General features: G+C 40.2%; 1 protein-coding gene across 1 annotated transcript in view; it reads left to right on the top strand.

Moving 5' to 3' along the window:
- The first annotated feature begins 12968 nt into the window (after window positions 1–12968).
- The window catches only part of galnt17.S (polypeptide N-acetylgalactosaminyltransferase 17 S homeolog), a 160600-nt gene continuing 154038 nt past the window's right edge, over window positions 12969–19530 (top strand). Inside the window, exons 1-2 of the mRNA XM_041584122.1 lie at window positions 12969–13593; window positions 14046–14575. Of these exons, the coding sequence (XP_041440056.1) occupies window positions 14338–14575 (238 nt within the window). The 5' untranslated portion in view covers window positions 12969–13593; window positions 14046–14337. The remainder of the gene's footprint in view (window positions 13594–14045; window positions 14576–19530) is intronic.

Genomic DNA, 19530 nt, shown 5'->3' with positions numbered 1-19530 from the left:
ACCCCCATGTCCAAGTGATTGGCAATTGCTCAAAGCTTTTATAGAAAGAGTTCCTATAACATTTTGCTTACAATTCAGATCACAACCATTGCTAAACACCATTATACTTCCTAAAGGTGGCCATATATACATGTATAGGGCACTTGACCGATATCTGGCCAAAATTTGATTTTGATTTTATTTTCCCATCGGATTGGGGACCACATGAGCTAGTTGAAGCAGTCCTCGTTCATACACTTGCCACTGTAATCTGATAATTTGGCTTTAGGACCATCGATTGCATTAAATTCCAATATCATTCACCTAATGTGGCCATGTCAGGGAAAGATACACTCTTTTGGGACTTTACCAGACATGCAGATCTTATAGTCTATGGTCACCTAACAATGACATACATTAAACATGCTTAATGCAAATCTAACTGTGCAATAAAACCAGTGGTTTCCAGTCCATCAGTCTGACACAATATTTCCTGATATTCATTTTGGAGCTACAGTTTGTGGTCCTTAAAAACAACAAATCAGATCAGTTAGGGTTGAGCTAAAAAGAGCAGTTCTGAGCTCCAACATCAAAGTGGCAGTTTTTGGAGTTTTCTTTTCCAGGCCATATTGCCTGTAGTGTAGGGATCCCAGTGGGGACTCAGGATAGAGGATATCCCTGAGGTGATTCAGGCCACTATGGGGTGTGTCACAGAGGTGAAGTGAGACTCCTGCCAAATCTGTCCACATGGGAGTGTCAGCCTGTTCTATGTTCAGCATGTGATGTTGCCTGTACCACTGTCCTCTGAGAAACTGTGCTGTTCAATAAACACTTTTTATTTTTTTGGTGCAAGAACCTCTGGCACCCTCTGTCTTTATTGCTGTATAGCAGCAAGAGAGTTGTAGTTGCACAACACCCTCACCTTCCTCTTCCACTTTATGATGGCCCACTCTGGGTGAGAGAGTCCAGGGTAACCGCATTCTACTGGTACTAGTCTAGGAAAGCAGGTATTGAGCCGAAATAGAGGTTACATAGTGGATATTTTTATAGGACTATGGGAACAAGCAAGGAGCATTTATTTGCACAGTATGACTGATCCTATTTAATGTGTCCTCTCTGACACTGGGGCTGTTACTGTTATAGCAGCTGCATTTCTTTAGTGTGCCAGAATATTGATTTCTTTGTGTGTGTGTGTGTGTGTGGAGAAGGACAGCCTTTCCTTGTGAGATGAGTCCAGGCTTCTCCTTTCGCTGCTCCAGCTGATGCTGCTCCTAAGTCTCCTCCAGACCACATTTTCCTGCTTTCTTGTTGGCATGTGAACCAAGGGGATCCAGACAGCAGCAGCATCAGTGCAAAGGAGAATGTATCTGCTGTGGAGAAATACTGACTGAATGAGGAGTAATGGGAGCACAACAGAGAGCAGCCTCATCCAGCAGTAACAGCACCACGTTTTGCACTGAACTGAGCTTCTCTACTTAAGAGTAAACTAGAATCTCCTGCTATTGTTTACCCAAGAGCCAGTCTGTATATAAGTAAAAATACTGGCAGGTTTACTGGTTTGACTCAATGTACAATTTAAATGCATAGGATGGGACTGAAAGCCATATAAATACATAAGCAACTCATTTGATTGTACATGTGGGTGTAATCCAGAAGGAATATGTTATCTCCTCATTTTGCACGCACTTTTCTCCAGGTTGCTACCCAGTTTGTAAACTTACCTTGTTTTACCTTTTAGATGTTCTGATGCTACAGCTGGTTTTAGACAAATATTTTAACAGGCACCGTTTCTGCTCCCAGCCCTTGGCTAAACAGCCCATTGGCTGAACAGTGGTGGCTTCTAGATATGAGACCTGCTCTCTGTATTTGAGGATGTTCTTCCCTCTGCTAGCACCTGCAGTGCTCTGAACTTTTTGCTCTGTAATAGATTAATATCACACTCCTCTGCATTTTATACAGTATATACAGGTCTCGGGAGCATTATAGGACAGGAGCCTTTGTTGTCTTCTTGTTTATTATCTCTCAAAGACGCTGAAAACTTTACAAGATATTTCCCACATTCAAAGAAGTAAAGGTTAAAGACAGAGGAGTTTGATGGCTTCTCTGAGAAGAGTCAAAGTCTTGTTGGTGTTCAACCTGATTGCGGTAGCTGGATTTGTACTATTTTTGGCCAAGTGCAGACCAATTACTGTGAAAGGTGGGGAATCTTTCCATAAGGTCCATCCCAGGGCAGAAGTGACCAACTTTACAAGTCATGTGAGCAGCACTTTTCAGGAAGCCGTGCTGAAAAGACTCGCTCTTCTAGAGGACATAGTCTACAGGCAGCTCAATGGTAGGATTGCAAGTCACTCTATTTACACATATCAAATGCATGTTACACTGTGTCTTAACAATAAACAGTATTACGTTAATTTTGAATTGAACTGTCGATGTTCCTACTGAGAAACACCAGTCAGTGATGCATAGAGTGATGTTACACAAGATAACTATGACTAATTTATTGTTATGACATGCAATGAAGCATACAAAAATCATTTGACATGAAAGTGCCTTTTTTTCCTGCTGACATAATCATGGTTTGTTTTATAGGGAGGATGAAGAAGGACATTAACTTTAGTGTAAAAATCTCACTGATCTCAAAGACAGTAAGCACCAAAACATTCCAGAGATACAGACTATGCTAATATAATGCAATTCTAATGCAAATATATACATTACTGTACTTTAGTCAGCAAGCACAATATCAATGAAATTATGTGTAGTACAAATGTTTTCCCCTGAAATAAATGTAGCATTACAAACCACGATGATCATTATCATGGTTGTAATTTTAGTGGGATTTCCTAAACTATCTTGGAGACCTTTGGAAAAATATTTTTTGCTGGCCTTGTGAATACACTGCATACTGTACATCTACATTGGTGGCAATATATTCTCATTTGATTTATTTAATGTTTAATGTTTTTTAAAAGACTCAAGGTATGGTGATCCAAATTACTGGCCTTAAGTATTCTGGATCATAGATCCCATACCTGTATTGAGAAGAATATATACTTTTAATGTTTATATATTTTCCTTTTAGCTAACTTTACCTAGCTAGTGAATGTGATAGGGTAGGGCAGGCTATCAGGGGGGATACAGGGGGGATAGTTGTCCCGGGTCCTGGGTTTTTGTTGCTTAGGGGGTCTGGCTGTGCCACACTTACTTGTTCAGCCGGGCCCCTCTGCTGTCAGAGAGCTGCAGACTTCGGAAGGGAGGGTGGGAGAGGTAAGCTAGGAATTGGAAGAATGTAAATTTTATTGCATAAGGCTGATGTCCAGCAGAAAGCATAGGACTTCTATCCAAAAACGTTTATTTCTATGGAGCTTAGTGTTTTTTTAATAGACATTTTTAGACCTGCAATATTTCTATATATGCTTATACTAATTTCTATCTGTTGTAACTATATGAATCTTAAATGACTTGAACAGATTCTGCTAAACAATGAATCGTACTTTATCAGACTAATCATTTCTATTACATGAGTGTGTGTATACGTAAGCATGCATGTGTATTATTATTTTGCATCATTTTGTGGAATTGTGATACTGTAGGGAAGAAACCTCCAGGGTAAATAGTTACAATGTTGAAAACAGCCCTATAAATCACACTCTTTTGATTTTTTGCACATAAGAAGAAGAGGCAGAAAAATTAAATACAATCTAGACTACAGACACACCTTGAAGTTGGCCTAACATTCAGCCCTCACAAAAGCACCTAGTTCGTAGTTATAATGCTGATCCCAGGTCTCTGCACCAATCACTCCTCACCATTTTTTGTCGTTTGATTTCCATGTCAGGACGCAACCACAGATTTATGCTGCTGCCTAGCACATAATTGTATGCCTTACATCGCTTACCCCCAAACAATTTACCATGAAAAGTGACTGTACATATTTACCATCTTTTCAGTGATTTGTTCACAAAAAATATTTTCACTCCCTATGGAAGGTATTGCATGATGAATACATTGTAGATGCCCATATTGGAGCATAGGGTTGCTTACTCTAAAACTCCAAAAGGCAGAAAATATTACCTCCCTTGTTTAATCCTTTAAAAGACATGGAAAGGTTGATACACTGGAGTGGGTGTATAAGGCACCTCTGATTGTATAAAATCTCTAACTTTTTGCCCCAAACCTGCTTGGAAAAATTATGCTGTTCTAGAGAGCACTATTACCTAGCCAAAAATATTGTAATGAAAGAGCAAAAACAAGTAAAGTGCTAGAGAGAGGCTAATCCTATCAGAAGTTACCAAGCACTACCAATAACAATAGCTCAAACAGCAGGCAGTCCTCCTAATATGTTCCGAGACATTTTTGCTATCTAATAAGCCATCAGACAGCCAGTTTGCCATAAAGCCATATATTTAAAGGTTTTTTTTTTTTTAAAGGTTTTATCATGAGTCTTTCAAAATATGTCACTGTTTATGTCTGGAAATTCCCAAGCATGCTGATTTTATTGGTCTAATTCATTGCAACACTGATTTGCAGAATCTTCCACCTTTGTTTTGGTGTAGGGACAATCACATCTATGAATTCCTGGCCTATGGCAGTAACTGTCTTTTAATGTAAGAAATGATAAGAAAGATATAAAGCTGCTCTATTTATTGATCCAAGGAGAATCATTGGCTAATGCCTCATTACACCCCACTCATTTTCTTGCCTTGAGCAATATAAATAACATCAGGACATGGTAGACCCATTTGACAAATTGTGGGCTACAGAAAACTGCTCCTTCCTGGGTTTAATTATTGAGACACTTCACAGTGACCTGACTGTATCTGAATACCTGTGTTTGCAATGACTATCAGTGAATGACTTTATTACTGGACTCTAGTTTTTTTTTGACTATAGCTTTTTTGATTTTGCTTATCTTTATGCCACCTACCCCTGACTGAACTGAATTTATGTCTTTGCTGCCTTTCCACACCTCAGGCATGTTTGCTGGACTTGTTTTTCTACCTGCCCACCCCATCTCTGTCTTCTATCCTGCTTTCATTATTGTTCTCTAATACACCCCATATGTTCAGAGCTTTGATAGAAGGTACTATAATAATTTTGCTTTCAATTCAGATCACAACCATGGCTAAACATCATAATTCTTTCTAAAGTGGCAATACACGGGCAGATTTAGCCCTTGAGACTCATTCGGCTGCCTATGTATGGGAACTTCTAATTTGACCCACTCGATCGATATATGGTCAAAATGTGGCCAGATGTCATGCAGGCACTTTGATTTTCCCAATTGATTTGGGGACCACATCAACTAGTTGATGTGGTCCTTGCCCAAAAGGTTCTTACACTCTGCACTGTAATCTGAATTTGGCCCTAGGACCATTAATTGGATTAAAGTCTGTCCACCTTATTTTGCCATATTGGGGAATATTAGGCCCTCGCCAGAAATACTGATTTTATAGTCTATGGCCACCTGACACTTACATACATTAAACATGCTTAAAGAAGAAAGAAAGGCAAAATTAAGTAAGCTTTTATCAAAAAGGTCTATATAAATACAGCAGTAAACCCTCAAAGTAATGCTGCTCTGAGTCCTCTATCAAAAGAAACACAAAATGTATTTCATTCTATTGAGTACACATGGGCTTCTGTATCAGACTTACTGTTTTCAGGGCTTGAGCATGCTCAGTTTGCTCCTCTCTCCCTCTCCCCCTCCCTTTCCCGCCTCCCTGCTGTAATCTGAGCCCAGAGCTATGAGTTAGCAGGGAGAGAATCATGCCGCAAGTGATGTCACAGCAAGCTAATGTAACACTAATCTAGGCTATCCAGACCACAAGTAGTTAAGTGTCCAGCTAATGATATGAGCATGGGTTACACGTTACACTTCAGGATCAGGACCTTCACTAAGTGGAAGATTCCCATAAAGGTGTAGTAGAACTACAACATTTAGGCTACTGGACATGTAAAATGGGAAAATGATGGACGCCAGGAGGTTCTTATGGTTAACAAAAGAATAGTAGTTTATTGTTACAAGAACAATGTCCGCAGGTTTACTGACAGTTGTTAAGAGGTATAGGTAGATGTAACCTCACATGCTAGAATAGGTTGGACGACACAGCTGAGGAATGTGACTCCCATAAGGCATTGTAGTCAAGCAGCAATAAGGAATCCCAGGCAGATGTACCTTGAAGTGGTCCGGAACCCACCCAGCGGAGTGGTCAGGGAGAAGGAGTCTAGCCTGACACCCTATCCACTGTGGTCCCTTCACTGAAGGCAATTAAGAAGCCTTGGGAAGCTTCTCCCTGCTATAGATCCTTGATGGAGGACAAAGCTGCTCTTGATATCTAAGCTCTCGATCTTACTCTCCTACAGAGTCTATAACAGATATAACCTATTTCTAGCTAACCTCGTTCACGGGGTTCCCTGGTCCCTGACTTGATCGCTAAGGGTTCAGGTCCCTTTAGGGTTGTGGCTTTACTGGGCCTTGGTGTACACAGGCTCAATGGGAACAACCAGTACGTAAGGACACAAGCAGCCAAAGAGGAAGATCCACCCCTTTCCCAGCACTATATTGAAGTGTGGTAGGAAGTGGTCATTACACCCCTTGTAGAAGAGACAGGGCTGACCGGCACTCATACGGATCCACAGGACCAGAGAAAATCGTTTAAAAAAATATTTCTATTTGTACAAAGTTTAAAAAACTTATATTTGCATCTCCATCAGCCCTATGCGTTTCGCAACCACTTAGGGCACTTAGTCACAAGAGTCCTGTGGATCCGTCTGAGTGCCGGTCGGCCCTGTCTCTTCTACATATCCTATGCCGTACCACTCCCTAAAGCTGAGGGTCTGGGGCTGGAGCACCCAGAACACATTTACTATTTAGTGAGTCATTTCCAATTTATCTTGGAGCACCATGTTTTTCCAAATCATTGCATTACACCCCTTGGCCAATAAAACTGGTTATGTAAATGTAACAAGATATTTGGGCTTTTGCCCAGCAACTAGGGAAAAGGAGTATCAGTATTAGTAAACTCTAGGAGTGTAAATTAGTTAGGGGTGATTTTTAAAGAGCAGTTCTGAGCTCCAACATCAGAGTGGCCATTTTGGAGGTATCTCTACCAGGTACTATTGCCTGTATTGTAGGGATCCCAATGAAGAGGGATCATTTCCTTGAGGTGATTCAGGCCACTACGGAGCGTGTCACAGAAGTGAAGTGAGATTCCTGTTCCGTCTGTCCAGAGGAGAGTGTCAGCCTGTGTTACACTCTGCATGTGATGTTGCCTGTACCACTGGCCTCTGAGAAACTGTGCTGTGAGTAAACCCTGTGGATGTTCAATAAACACTTTTTGTTTTGTTGTTTGTGTGGTGTTTATACAAATGACCTGTAGATGTCACTGTGCTCAAGACTTATACTGTGCATATTTGCTATACAGCTTGTGGTGTTAGAGTTGCTTACTGTTATGTAATGGCTGCATGAGCCTGCTAATAAATCACTGTTATACTCTACTCATCCTCGGCTACCAAAACATAACAAATTGGCGACAAGATGTTTCTTCTATCTGAAGCAGCCTGCACCTTTTCTCCCAAACCCTGGTGAGCCTACCATACCTTTTACTGCATGGATCTGTATGTTTTGAAAATGTAATTATTGCTGCTAACCAAGGGGAGCGTGCTTTACTTATTCACTGCCTGGGAGCAGAGGGACAGCGTATATTCTATACATTATAATTACCTGATGAGACTTATGAAACTGCACTTACTGCTATAAAGAACTTTTTCATGCCAAGAGTAAATGTAGTTGCTGAAAGATATAAATTCTGTCAATGTGGACAACATAATGGCGAATCCACAGAACAATTTGCAGCAGCTTTGAGAGAGCTGGTTGTTACCTGTGAGTTTGGGAATCTAACAGATGAAATGCTAAGAGACCAAATAGTGGAAAAAACAAAAACAAAAGCCAAATTGAAACAGCAGTGGCAGAGGAACTGCTGGGAATGTACAGACTGTGAATTCAGCACTGTGGCCTAATAATTCACAGTCACAGACAAAATACAGTGCTAAGGAAAGGGATTCACTGCAAAACCGTGCAGCAAATACAAATAAAAAATACTGCTTTTGCTGTGGTTCAACACAACACACTGCAAATTATGCTACATGTCCTGCAAAAGCTGTACAGTGCCGCAAATGCAAAAAGGTACGACATTTTGCTATGATCTGCCATAGTTTTGCTAAAGATGTTCATGAAGTCACTACTACAAATGTTACAGTATTAAGTGTGGAAAAAGCTGGTACATTTATTCCAGACAAGTTTATATGCACTGTCAGTGTCAGTACTGCTTCTGCTGACAAGGGGCACTCCATTAACCTTATGCTTGATATAGGTTCAGCTGTTTCTATACTACCAAAGGATATTTTATTGAAATACTTTGCAAAAGATCCGCTTATTGCACCTGCCCTGAGACTGGTCAGTTATTTAAAGGATCCAATCCCTCTGTTTGGTTGCTTGCCAGTGACTGTACAATTTAAATCAAATACTGCAAAATGTGACTTTTACATTGTGAATAAGGGTACTGCTATACTTGAAAGGGATCTCTTTGCTGCATTATACCTACAATTAGTTGATGGTCTCATTACTATAGCACCAGTGCCTGCCACATGGCCAGTGTCTAAAATTTCACCATTTACTGATTCAGCATGGGAAAAACTTTTATTGATTTTGTGGGTCTTTTTGCAGATGCTCCTATAGACTGCAGATTTGCTATAACCTTGATAGACTATTACAGTAAATGGACAGAAATTGCATTTGTTTCTCATATAACATCAGCTACAGTAATAACATTTCTGTCTACAGTCTTCATCAGAGAAGGTAATCCAAAGGAGTTAATATCAGAAAACAGACCACAGTTTGTCTCATCTGAGTTTTAATTCTTTCTGAGAGAGAGGGATATTGTGCATAGAAAATCTTCAGTGTATTACCCACCAGCAAATGGAGAAATCAAACGATTCAACAGAAGTCTGAAAGAAGCACTACAGATAGCAAATCTTACTGGGAAATCTTGGAAAGTATTTACAACAGAGTTCCTACATAACTTTAGAGCAACGTGCCATGCAACAACCCAATCATCTCCAACTGTTTTTTTACATGGCAGATAGATGCGCACTAAGTTACATGTTGCAAACATCAAACTTCTACAAAATACTGTGCTTACAAAATCATCTACTGCTGACATTGTGAAACATCACCAACCCATAATGAAAACGTGGTGCCAGAGATGTACACTTTCAGCCTTGATCTTTAGTCAGAATTAAGAAACCAGGAATACTGAGGCAAGGACAATCTAACTTTACTATACCTCTTGATGTGAGACGCCAGCGAGGACCATACACATATGAACTGTCTGATGGACGCATATGGAATGCAAGTCGTCTTGCTCCTGTTAGATATAACTTTGGAGAAGCTCTATTTTATGAAGGACATTTTCCTACTCCTGATGTCAACTGCAATAGGCCTGAAGAAAGTGAACCTATAAGACGTACTGAGAGAATCAGAAAACTACCTGCATGGACCAAGGACTTTGTGAAGGATGTATAATATTGTTTTAAAATGCATACTGTTTAATTGTTGCTGTTTATTATAGTTGTCCAAATGCTTTCCTACTATAGGGGAATATATGTTATAGTTGCTTACTGTTGTGTAATGGCTGCATGCGCCTGCTAATAAAGCACTGTTATACTCTACTCATCCGCGGCTACCAAAATATAACAGTTTGCAAGAACCTCTGGCACCCTCTAGCTTTATTTTTCTGTAAAGCAGTGTAAGTTTATAGTAAAATGAGCAGCACCTTTGCTCTACACTAGTAGTTATACCCCAATATGTGCTTTGGATGAGACCTTATTTCTCAAGGAGTAAGCACTTCCAATGATGAGGAAGCCAGGTGTTGTATAACTGCAAGAGTCAATGATTGGTTCTTGGACACTTACCCATAGAACAGATTTATTGAAGCACAAGGTAATCCGCATTGGAGTTCAAACAGAGATACGCAGGAACAAAGAACAGCAGTGGATAGGCATATACTAACAAGTACCATTGGTCGGTATAAGTTCCCACAGGAACGATAGCATAAACAGCATCTACGAAAGTACACCCAGCTTTCAGCCCTTTACTTAAATAACACTTATTGGGGGTTATGTAATAAAAATCACCACGTTTGCCCAGGTATAGTAAACCATAGCAACCAATCGGCATGTAGAATTTACTGGTCACTTGTTAAAAGAAAGCATCTTATTGGTTGCTATTGGTTACAGCTCCTGGGCAAATGTAGTGCCTTTTATTGCATATGGGGGTTAGTCCCTACTTCTGGGCAATTGGTACCCGGGATCATAATCCTTGTGGAGCCTCAGCTGCCTAGGCTAATAGCCTAACTATCTATCACTCCTAGAGGCAAAGTGGCCACCGCTAACTAAAATTCACCAGAAATCTCATCTGCAGTAACATCGACATAGAGGACTATTCGCTAGTGAAAGGGACCGTCGCTAGTGTAAGTCCTATCGCTAGGTGAATTTTTAAACAGGTGAACAATCGTTACTCCACAAAATTCACTAAAGTGTGAACTTTACAGAACCTTAGCTCTTTCGCCAGAGTTTCCGTTGCAAGCTTTGACCAGGAGAACTGATAAGATGAAGCTACATCCTTCTCAATCTTATGTCAGTGACATCATTTCCTGTATGCGAAAAGTCATAAAAGTTAAAAAAAAAAAACACTGGCATTTTTTCATATTTTCAAGCTTAATTGCCTTCAAAAGTTCTAACTATTAAATATTTTTGTGTTAACATTTTTTTCCAACCCTTTGAGGGGCATGCCACATTTGTTTTACAGTGGGCTCATGTCTAGGGCATTAGAGGATCTCTTTTGTCTTTATGCTTCCTTGGACATGTGTAATAATAATTGGCAACTTCAAGCATTTGCACCAACATCTCTCATAAATACATTAATGTGACCTATATTTACCGGCCCAATTCAAATTGACCTAAGTGTAATAGTACTCATGAAGTTTCACTAGGCAGAAATGAAGGCTAGCGAAAGTTCGCTGTGAAATGCTTGCGATGACAATCAATGCTAGCGAAACTACGGTAGCGTTCAGCTACAGAGACGCAACTTTGCATTTTAGTGAATTAGTTTAGTGGTAACGAATGGTGAAGTGGCATGAGGTGTTGCAGAGACTTTCCTGTGAAATTTCGCCCCTTAGTGAATTTGTCCCCTAGAGTGATCTATGAAATGGAGCTAGCCTATCCTTACTAGATCTGACCTGACTAGATTCCACCTCACCCTTACTGCCTGCTCAGGTAAAGGCTGTAACAAAATGAGCAAATACCACTTAGTGGCTAAACCTGGGATATTTAGAGGTCATACTTTGTTTAAGAGCTTACCCTGGTGGTCTAGTGGGGGGACGGCAGGGACGCCTGCCGCCCCCTCGGCCGGGGACGTCCGCCGCGTCTTCTTCCTTCCTAGGCGCCGGTCTACTAAGGGCGCGCTGCTGTATTTATTGCGCATGCGCACTGACGTAATGACATCAGCGCGCAACGGGGCGAAAATTCAAATATTTAAAGGGCCATCATACTAGTGTTCATTGCCCGTTATAGGTTTGTTCCTGGTGCCTTTAGCTGTTTGCTATTCTGATTCTGAGCTTGATTCTGACTACCTGTTGGGACCCCTGCCTGTTCCTGACAATTCTGACCTCTGTATCCTGATCCATTGCCTGAATTTCGACTACCTCTTCTGCCAAATCCCTCTGATTGATCTCTCGGTTTTGACCCTTGCCTGCCTGACCTCGCTTTGAACGCTGCTTGTCCAGACCCGGCCTGATTTGTTTATGCCCACTCTCTGCCCGGACAGTTCCAACTCCAATCCCGTTTAACACCTTGTACCACGACCTTCTGCCCAAAGACTTTGTTAACAGTCGTGCCCCTCTGCTTATCCAGAACCTCTTGCCTTGCACCTCTCGTTTAAGTCCTGGTGGCATCCAAGTAGCTGAGGGCTCCTCCTGAGGCCAACAGCAGTCACACTACAGGTGAAGCACAAGCCGAGACCAGGGTGCTTGGCATTTGTTCTGGTGTTGGGTGCCAACTGTGACACTTTGACCCAGAAAATGGAGTCTAGCTCCTGTATAACTAAGGGGCCCTAAAAGGAGTGGTTTACCTTTAAGTTAACTTTTATTATGTTATAGAATGGCCAATTCTAAGCAACCTTTCAATTAGTCTTCATTATTTATTTGTTACAGTTTTTTTTAATTATTTGCCTTTTTCTTCTGATTCCTTTCAGCTTTACTGATCCCCATCTAAAAACAAATGCTCTGTAAGGCTACAAGGCTAAGGCTAATTATTGTTATTGCTACTTTTTATTACTCACCTTTCTATTCAGACTCTCCCCTATTCATATATCATATTCTCTCAATAAAATCAATGCATGGTTGCTAGGGTAATTTGGACCCTAGCAACCAGATTGTGGGCATTGCAAATTGGAGAGCTGTTGAATATAAAGCTAAATAACTCAAAAACCACAAATAATAAAAAATGAAAAGCAATTGCAAATTGTCTCAGAATATCACCCTCTATATCACACTAATAAGAGTTCATGTAAAGGTGAACAACCCCTTTAAGTGGCCAAACTTTAGGGGATTGCAATATAAATGCATTGCATTTAGCTGTCCTCTACAGCAACAAGAGAGAGGTGTAATTGCACAACATCCTCACCTTCCTCTTCCACTTTGTAAAGGCCCACTCTGAGTGAGAGAGTCCAGTGTAAATGTGTTCTACTGGTACTAGTCTGGGAAAGCAGGTATTGAGCTGAAATAGAGGTTACATACTGTAGTGGATATTTTTATAGGACTATGGGAACAAGCAGGGAGCATTTATTTGCACAGTATGACTGATCATTTTTATGTGTCCACTGGGGCTGTTGCTTTGTTGTAGCAGCTGCATTTCTGTGGTGTGCCAGAATACTGGTAAGTGTGTGTGTGTGTGGAGAAGGACAGCCTTCCCTTGTGTGATGAGCCCAGGATTCTCCCTTTGCAGCTCCAGCTGATACTGTTCCTTAGTTTCCTCCAGACCGTGTTTTCCTTGCAGCTTTCTTGTTGGCATGTGAACAGAGGGGATCCAGCCAGCAGCAGCAGCAGCAGCAGCACACAGGAGGATGTATCTGCTGTGGAGAAATACTGACTGAGTGAGGAGTAATGGGAGCGCAAGAGAGAGCAGCCTCATCCAGCAGTAACAGCACCACGATTATTGCTGTCACCTGAGACTCTTCCTGCTTCTCCTTCTTCTATGAGCCCCTTGTGACTTCTTCTAGCAAAGCACTGCTGCTACTGAGCTGCTACAAGTGAGCTGGGATGCTGTTGGATTCCGATCCAGAGAGGCTCTCTGTTTAGGGTGATATGTGGGCTTTCAGTCAGCAGGAGTACGGTCAGCATCAATAGGTTTTGCCGCATTGTCAATTCCCCTGCAGCCACTTCTCACTTGTCGTGTTGTCAGTGCCTGGAATTAACACTCCACATACGCTGAGGGTACTTGCTATTTGTCCCCTGGAAGGTTCCTGGCACACTTACTGAGATCTGATGCCACCACGTAAGGGCACTACTTATTATACTTATTATTACTATCATTATTTGCATCGCCTTGCTGCAGTCACAGTAAAACTTTGCATGCACCTTTCTGTAGCTTATTAGCGAGGGAAGTGTGTTTGAGCCAATTCCTAACTGGCGTACTGAGTCACATCTTGCACAGAACTGCTGCTTCTCTACTTAAGAGTAAACTAGATTCTCTTGCTATTTCTTGCCCATGAGCCCGTCTGTATTTAAGTAGAAATACTGGCAGGTTTACTAGCTTTGGGTCATGCACAATGCAAATGCATAAGATGGGACTGTAAACCATATAAATACATAAGCAACTCATTTGACTGTACATGTGGATGTAATCCAGAAGGAACATGTTATCTCCTAATTTTGCACACACTTGCCTTCAGGTTGCTACCCAGTTTGTAAACTTTCCTTGTTTTACCTCCTTGTTTCTGCTCCCAGCCCTTTGATTGGCTGAACAGTGGTGGCTTCTACATATGAGACCTGCTCTCTTTATTTGAAGATGTTCATCCCTCTGCTAGCACCTGCAGTGCTCTGAACTTTTTGCTCTGCAATAGATTATTATCACACTCCGCTGCATTTTATACTGTATATACAAGGCTCAGAAGCATTATACAACAGGAGCCTTTGCCAGGGATGTTGTCTTCTTGTTTATTAACGTTCAGAGACACTGAAAACATTACAAGATATTTCCCACATTCAAAGAAGTAAAGGTTAAAGACAGAGGAGTTTGATGGCTTCTCTGAGAAGAGTCAAAATCTTGTTGGTGTTAAACCTGATTGCGGTAGCTGGATTTGTACTATTTTTGGCCAAGTGCAGACCAATTACTATAAAAGGTGGGGAATCTTTCCATGAGGTCCATCCGAGGGCAGAAGTGACCAACTTTACAAGTCATGCGAGCAGCGCAATTCAGGAAGCCGTGCTGAAAAGACTCGCTCTTCTAGAGGACATAGTCTACAGGCAGCTCAATGGTAGGTTTGCAAGTCACTCTATTTATACATATCGTTTGCATGTTACACTGTATCTTAACAATAGATGGTATGCGTTGATATTGAATTGAACTGTTGAGGCAAAGGTTAATGTTTATACTAAGGAACACCTGTCAGTGATGTTACACAAGATAAAATATGACTAATTACTGTTATGACATGCAATTAAGTGTTCAATAATCATTTGACATGAAAGTGGCTTTTTTCATGGTTTATTTTATAGGGCGGATGAAGCAGGACCTAAACTTTTGTATAAAGATCTCACTGATCTCAATGTCATTAAATCACCAAAACATTCTAGAAATACAGAATATGCTAATGTAATTCAAACCTAATGCAAATATATACATCACTGTACTTTAGCCAGCAGGCATGATCAATTAAAAGTATGGTTTAGTACAAATGTTTTCCCCTGGAAATAAATGTAGCATTACAAACCATGATGATTGTCATGGTTGTATTTTTAGGGAGATTTCCTTAACTGTCTTGGAAAATTTTTTTTTGCTGGGCTTGTGAATTAGGGATATATTTCCTGAACTTTGGTGCCAATAAAGACTGTTCAGTATCATACTACTTAACTGAAGGGCAGCACCAGCAATTAGATCACTGCAAGCTGTGGTCCTACTGCAGTGTATGGAAGGCATGCTGTATAATGGCAATGTTTAACAAAGCAGCTCTATAAATAGCATTATGTTTACTACTTTTATTTCATTGCCATGTTGTTAGTAGGAATACCCACTACAGAGACCGAGGAAGAGGTCAGAGACAGAACCTAACTATACAACTGATGATACCTTCTGATCCGTGCACCTGAACATGTATTTTCTCTAAATTTTTTGGGTTTTTGACCTCTTGTATGTGAGCCTTCCTTAATGTATGTTCAATGGATGTGTTCTAAAGTCTTTCATTGAGATGGTCGAAATGATTGATTATATGGTTGTTCAGTTCTGTGGAATAATCAATGGCACCATATATTTAGTTGATATATGTCGTTTATCATCACTATGCTGGGAGAGGAATGCTGTTACTGTCCATTCCAGTATCAAGCACTCAGTCAGTGAGAGGACCAATGTACTAATTGATTATAGTAGTATCATTAGCATTTTTAGCCTTTTTGACTTTTCAGATCTCTCCATTAACACTAAGGCTCACATTGTTCTAGTAAAAGTTTTCTTTTGAAATGATAAAACTCCTCGAAGAGCCTTAAGCACATATAAATATGAGAATCTAATGTCTGTATTCTTGCTAAAGAGTCTGAAAATATAAATGTCACCCAAATTAATGTATTAATCAGTCAAGTGATGATCAAGGCCCTGACAAAGTTAGTAGCGCATAAAGAGATCAAGCCCTTTTGATAGAGTTGGAGATCAGGAGGCCAAGTCCTTGATCTCATGCGCAGTGTCCTGCTTCACATTGACCTTTACATTTGAAAAATGTGTAAACATCCTTTTGATGCTTTCTGAATTCGCTCTAACATGATAGCAGTTCTGCTACATTGTTGGGGTGATAGGAACCTGTTTAATCGCTTAATCGTCATCTATGACCACTTCTTCTAAAGCTTCTAGTAGTGCAGCATACTTTCCTTTCCCCCATCTCTGTATCAGCACTTTTACAGTGTCCAAGTAACTTGTGTTTGGATGTACAGTAAGGGATCTCTTTTCCCTTTAATAATAATACAGTACAGTGCATTTTTTTTAATAATAGACTGCATATATCTGTTTTTGTGGCAAAATAGATATATTGTTTAATGTTTAATGTTTTTTAGAAGACTCAAAGTGATTCAAATTACTGTTCTGGATCATAGATCCCATTCCTATATTTAGAAGAATACATACTTTTTATGATCTATATATATTTTCCTTTTAGCTAATTATACCTAGCTAGTGAATGTGACAGGGGAGGGGCAATAATATTTTCTATTTGTGAACTTGTATCTACACTGGCATAACAGAGGAAAACCTTTCCACATGAAAGGCAATATTTCCGGCATTTAATTAAGAATTAGTTTTGAGTCAGTATAAGGATAAAAATTATTCCTTTCCAAAAAAACATAAATAATACTTATATATTTTAAAAGAATAATAATGCCAGTACAGGTATGGGATCAGTTCTCCGGAAACCCGTTATCCAGAATGCTCCTAATTATATAACCTTGTAATTGTTCTAAACTAAGATATAATTAATCCTTACTGGAAGCAGAACCAGCCTATTGGATTTATTTAATGTTTATATGATTTTCTAGTAGACTTATGGTATGAAGATCCAAATTACAGAAAGATCCATTATCCAGAAAGCCCCAGGTCCCGAGCATTATGGAAAATGGGTCCCATATCTGTACATAAAATTGTCTTCTTCAGGCATTGTGGTATGTGTTTTCCCTAGTTTCCCCAGGACAAATAATAAAGTGCCTTATTGAACATGTTTGTGGCATTAGCAATTAGATGGGAGGGAGTAGGGGTGCCAGGGAGCGCAGCTAGTATTTGGAAGAACATAACTTTTATTGCATAAGACTGATGTTCAGCAGAAAGCATATGACTGTCTCCTATCCAAAAATGTTTATTTCCATTGAGCTTCGTATTTCTTTAATAGACATTTTCAGGCCTGCAGAATTTCTATACATGGTCTTACTAATTTGCATCTGTTGTAACTATATGAATCTTACATGACTTCAACAGATGCTTCTAAACAATGAATTGTATTTCATCAGACTAATCCTTTCTATTACATTATTGTGTGTATACGTATGCATATGTAATATTGTTTTGCATCATTTTGCAGAGTACTATGTGGAATTGTGAAATTGTAGGGAATTACTCTCCTGGGAAAATAGTTACAATGTTGAAAACAGCCCTAGAAATCACACATAGTCTTAACAGATAATTTCCCAAAGCAACAATTTGAAATGAAACTGGTCACTGGTTTTCATTATTATCTACATATTTGAACAGCTTTTGATTTTTTGCACAGAAGAAGAAGAGGAAGAAGAACGATGAAATACTAAAGCCAATCTAGACTACAGACACACCTTGAAGTTGGCTTAACATTTAGTCCTCACAAAAGTATAATTATAATGCTGATTCCAGATCTCCTCACCAATCACTCCTCACCATTGTAATTTGATTTCCATGTCAGGACACAACCACAGACCCAAAGATTTATGCTGCTGCCTAGCACATAATTATTTGCCTTGCCTCACTTGGACTCTGATACACATTCACAAACAATTTACCCTGAACAGTAACTGTACATATTTACTTTCTTTTCAGTGACTTGTTCACAAAAAAAACTTTTCAGTTCCCATGGAAGGTATTGCATTGTGAATGTTTTGTAGATACTCATGTGACAGACCTGTGACAAGCATTGGAAATGTTGATTTGATTTCTTTCTAAATCCTGAAAGGATTTAGGAGATATTCAAGGTTCCAAGAAGTCTGCGCCTGGCAATAAGCAGAAGAACAATAGGCAACACCAGCAGTGGGACATAATCCAGTCACCCAGTCTCCAATACATCTCAAAACACCTGCATGAAAACAATGTGGATTTACTGGGAGGATGGGTCAGTAGGGGCATAAAAAGAGTCACCAAGAGATACTTGAAGACAGTCTTCAAAGAGAGAAAGGAAATGACTACTACTGCTTCAGTTACTCTTTAGACATCATTTATTTTGAACTTTTTCTATCTGCTTGGGACTTTGTATCTGATTTATTATTATGTGTCCTCCATTGACAAATTTGGATTTTACATTATAAAGTGAAAAAAACCAAAGTGGATCTCTTTCCTGTGTTTTGGCAAGCTTCTGTTAGGTCATTTTCATGACATTTTGTGGCTACCGATGGGATTGTCACAAACCCAGTTATAAAGCATGAATCTGTCTGTCCTTCAGGGATTATGCCATAATCGCGGACTTAACTACACCGGTCTTACAAGAAGTCAAATGGCTGCCATTATAACCCAATATACAAGGACTCATCACCCAGGCTAATCAGACGCTGATATCATTCTAGAGCTTCAGAGAGAGCATTCAGTGTCTTCTCTAGTCACTCCACAAATTAGAGAGAAATGCAACCTTTATCTTGCCACCTCAGAGGACTTAGAGGCAGAGGCTGCTGTGCAGGGTGTATCCCCTGATCCACTGGATGATCCCATTATGGATCTGTATCGTTCTCGGTTGGAGATTATGAGAGCTGATCTGACTGGTGCTGAGAGACTGAAAATGTTAGAGCTGACCATGCAGGAGAGTCAAGGAAGGACCTCACATTGCTGGAAGGCACATCACCAGGGTGCAGGTCCAGAAATTCCAAAACGTGTGGTAAAATTAACTCATGCCGCTTTCCCTTCTTTTAATGAGGGCAAGGAAAGTACTGATGCCTATTTAAGGACTTTTGAAATTATGTGTGAGGATTATGAGGTCCCTAAAACTGAGTGGACAAAAATTCTGGTAGCCAAACTAATGGGTAAGGCAAGTGATGTTTACTGGGAACAACAAACTCACTATGATGAAGTTAAACGGGTACTTTTTAACAACTTTTCCATCTCGCCAGAGACCTACTGGCAGACCTTCAGAGCTCTAGCCATGGACCCCACAGACACTCACTGGGTCTTTGCTAATTGCTTACCGTGCATCTTTGACCAGTGGCTAAAATCTGGTGGAGTGCAGTCTCTTTAGGACCTCCGCCAGATTTGTTTAATGGAACAGTTTATGAAGCTATGTTCCCCTGACGCTTGATACCCTAGAAGAAGCCGCTAGACTTGCGTATAAATATATGGAAAGTCATGTGCAGATACTACAGAGATGTCCAGTTCTACCAGGCTTATCTACCTCAGCCTATACACCAAAGCTATCTACTGTGCAATATAAAAGGTTGACTGGGGAACTGGCAGCTATGCTCTCAATCTCAGCAAGGCACCCCCGCTCCAGGTGTAGGATATATGCAAATC

The sequence above is a fragment of the Xenopus laevis genome, chromosome 2S, assembly GCF_017654675.1.
Source record: "Xenopus laevis strain J_2021 chromosome 2S, Xenopus_laevis_v10.1, whole genome shotgun sequence".
Lineage (NCBI taxonomy): Eukaryota > Metazoa > Chordata > Amphibia > Anura > Pipidae > Xenopus > Xenopus laevis.
The sequence above is the reverse complement of the archived record's forward strand: the minus strand, read 5'-3'. Positions and strand labels throughout refer to the sequence as shown.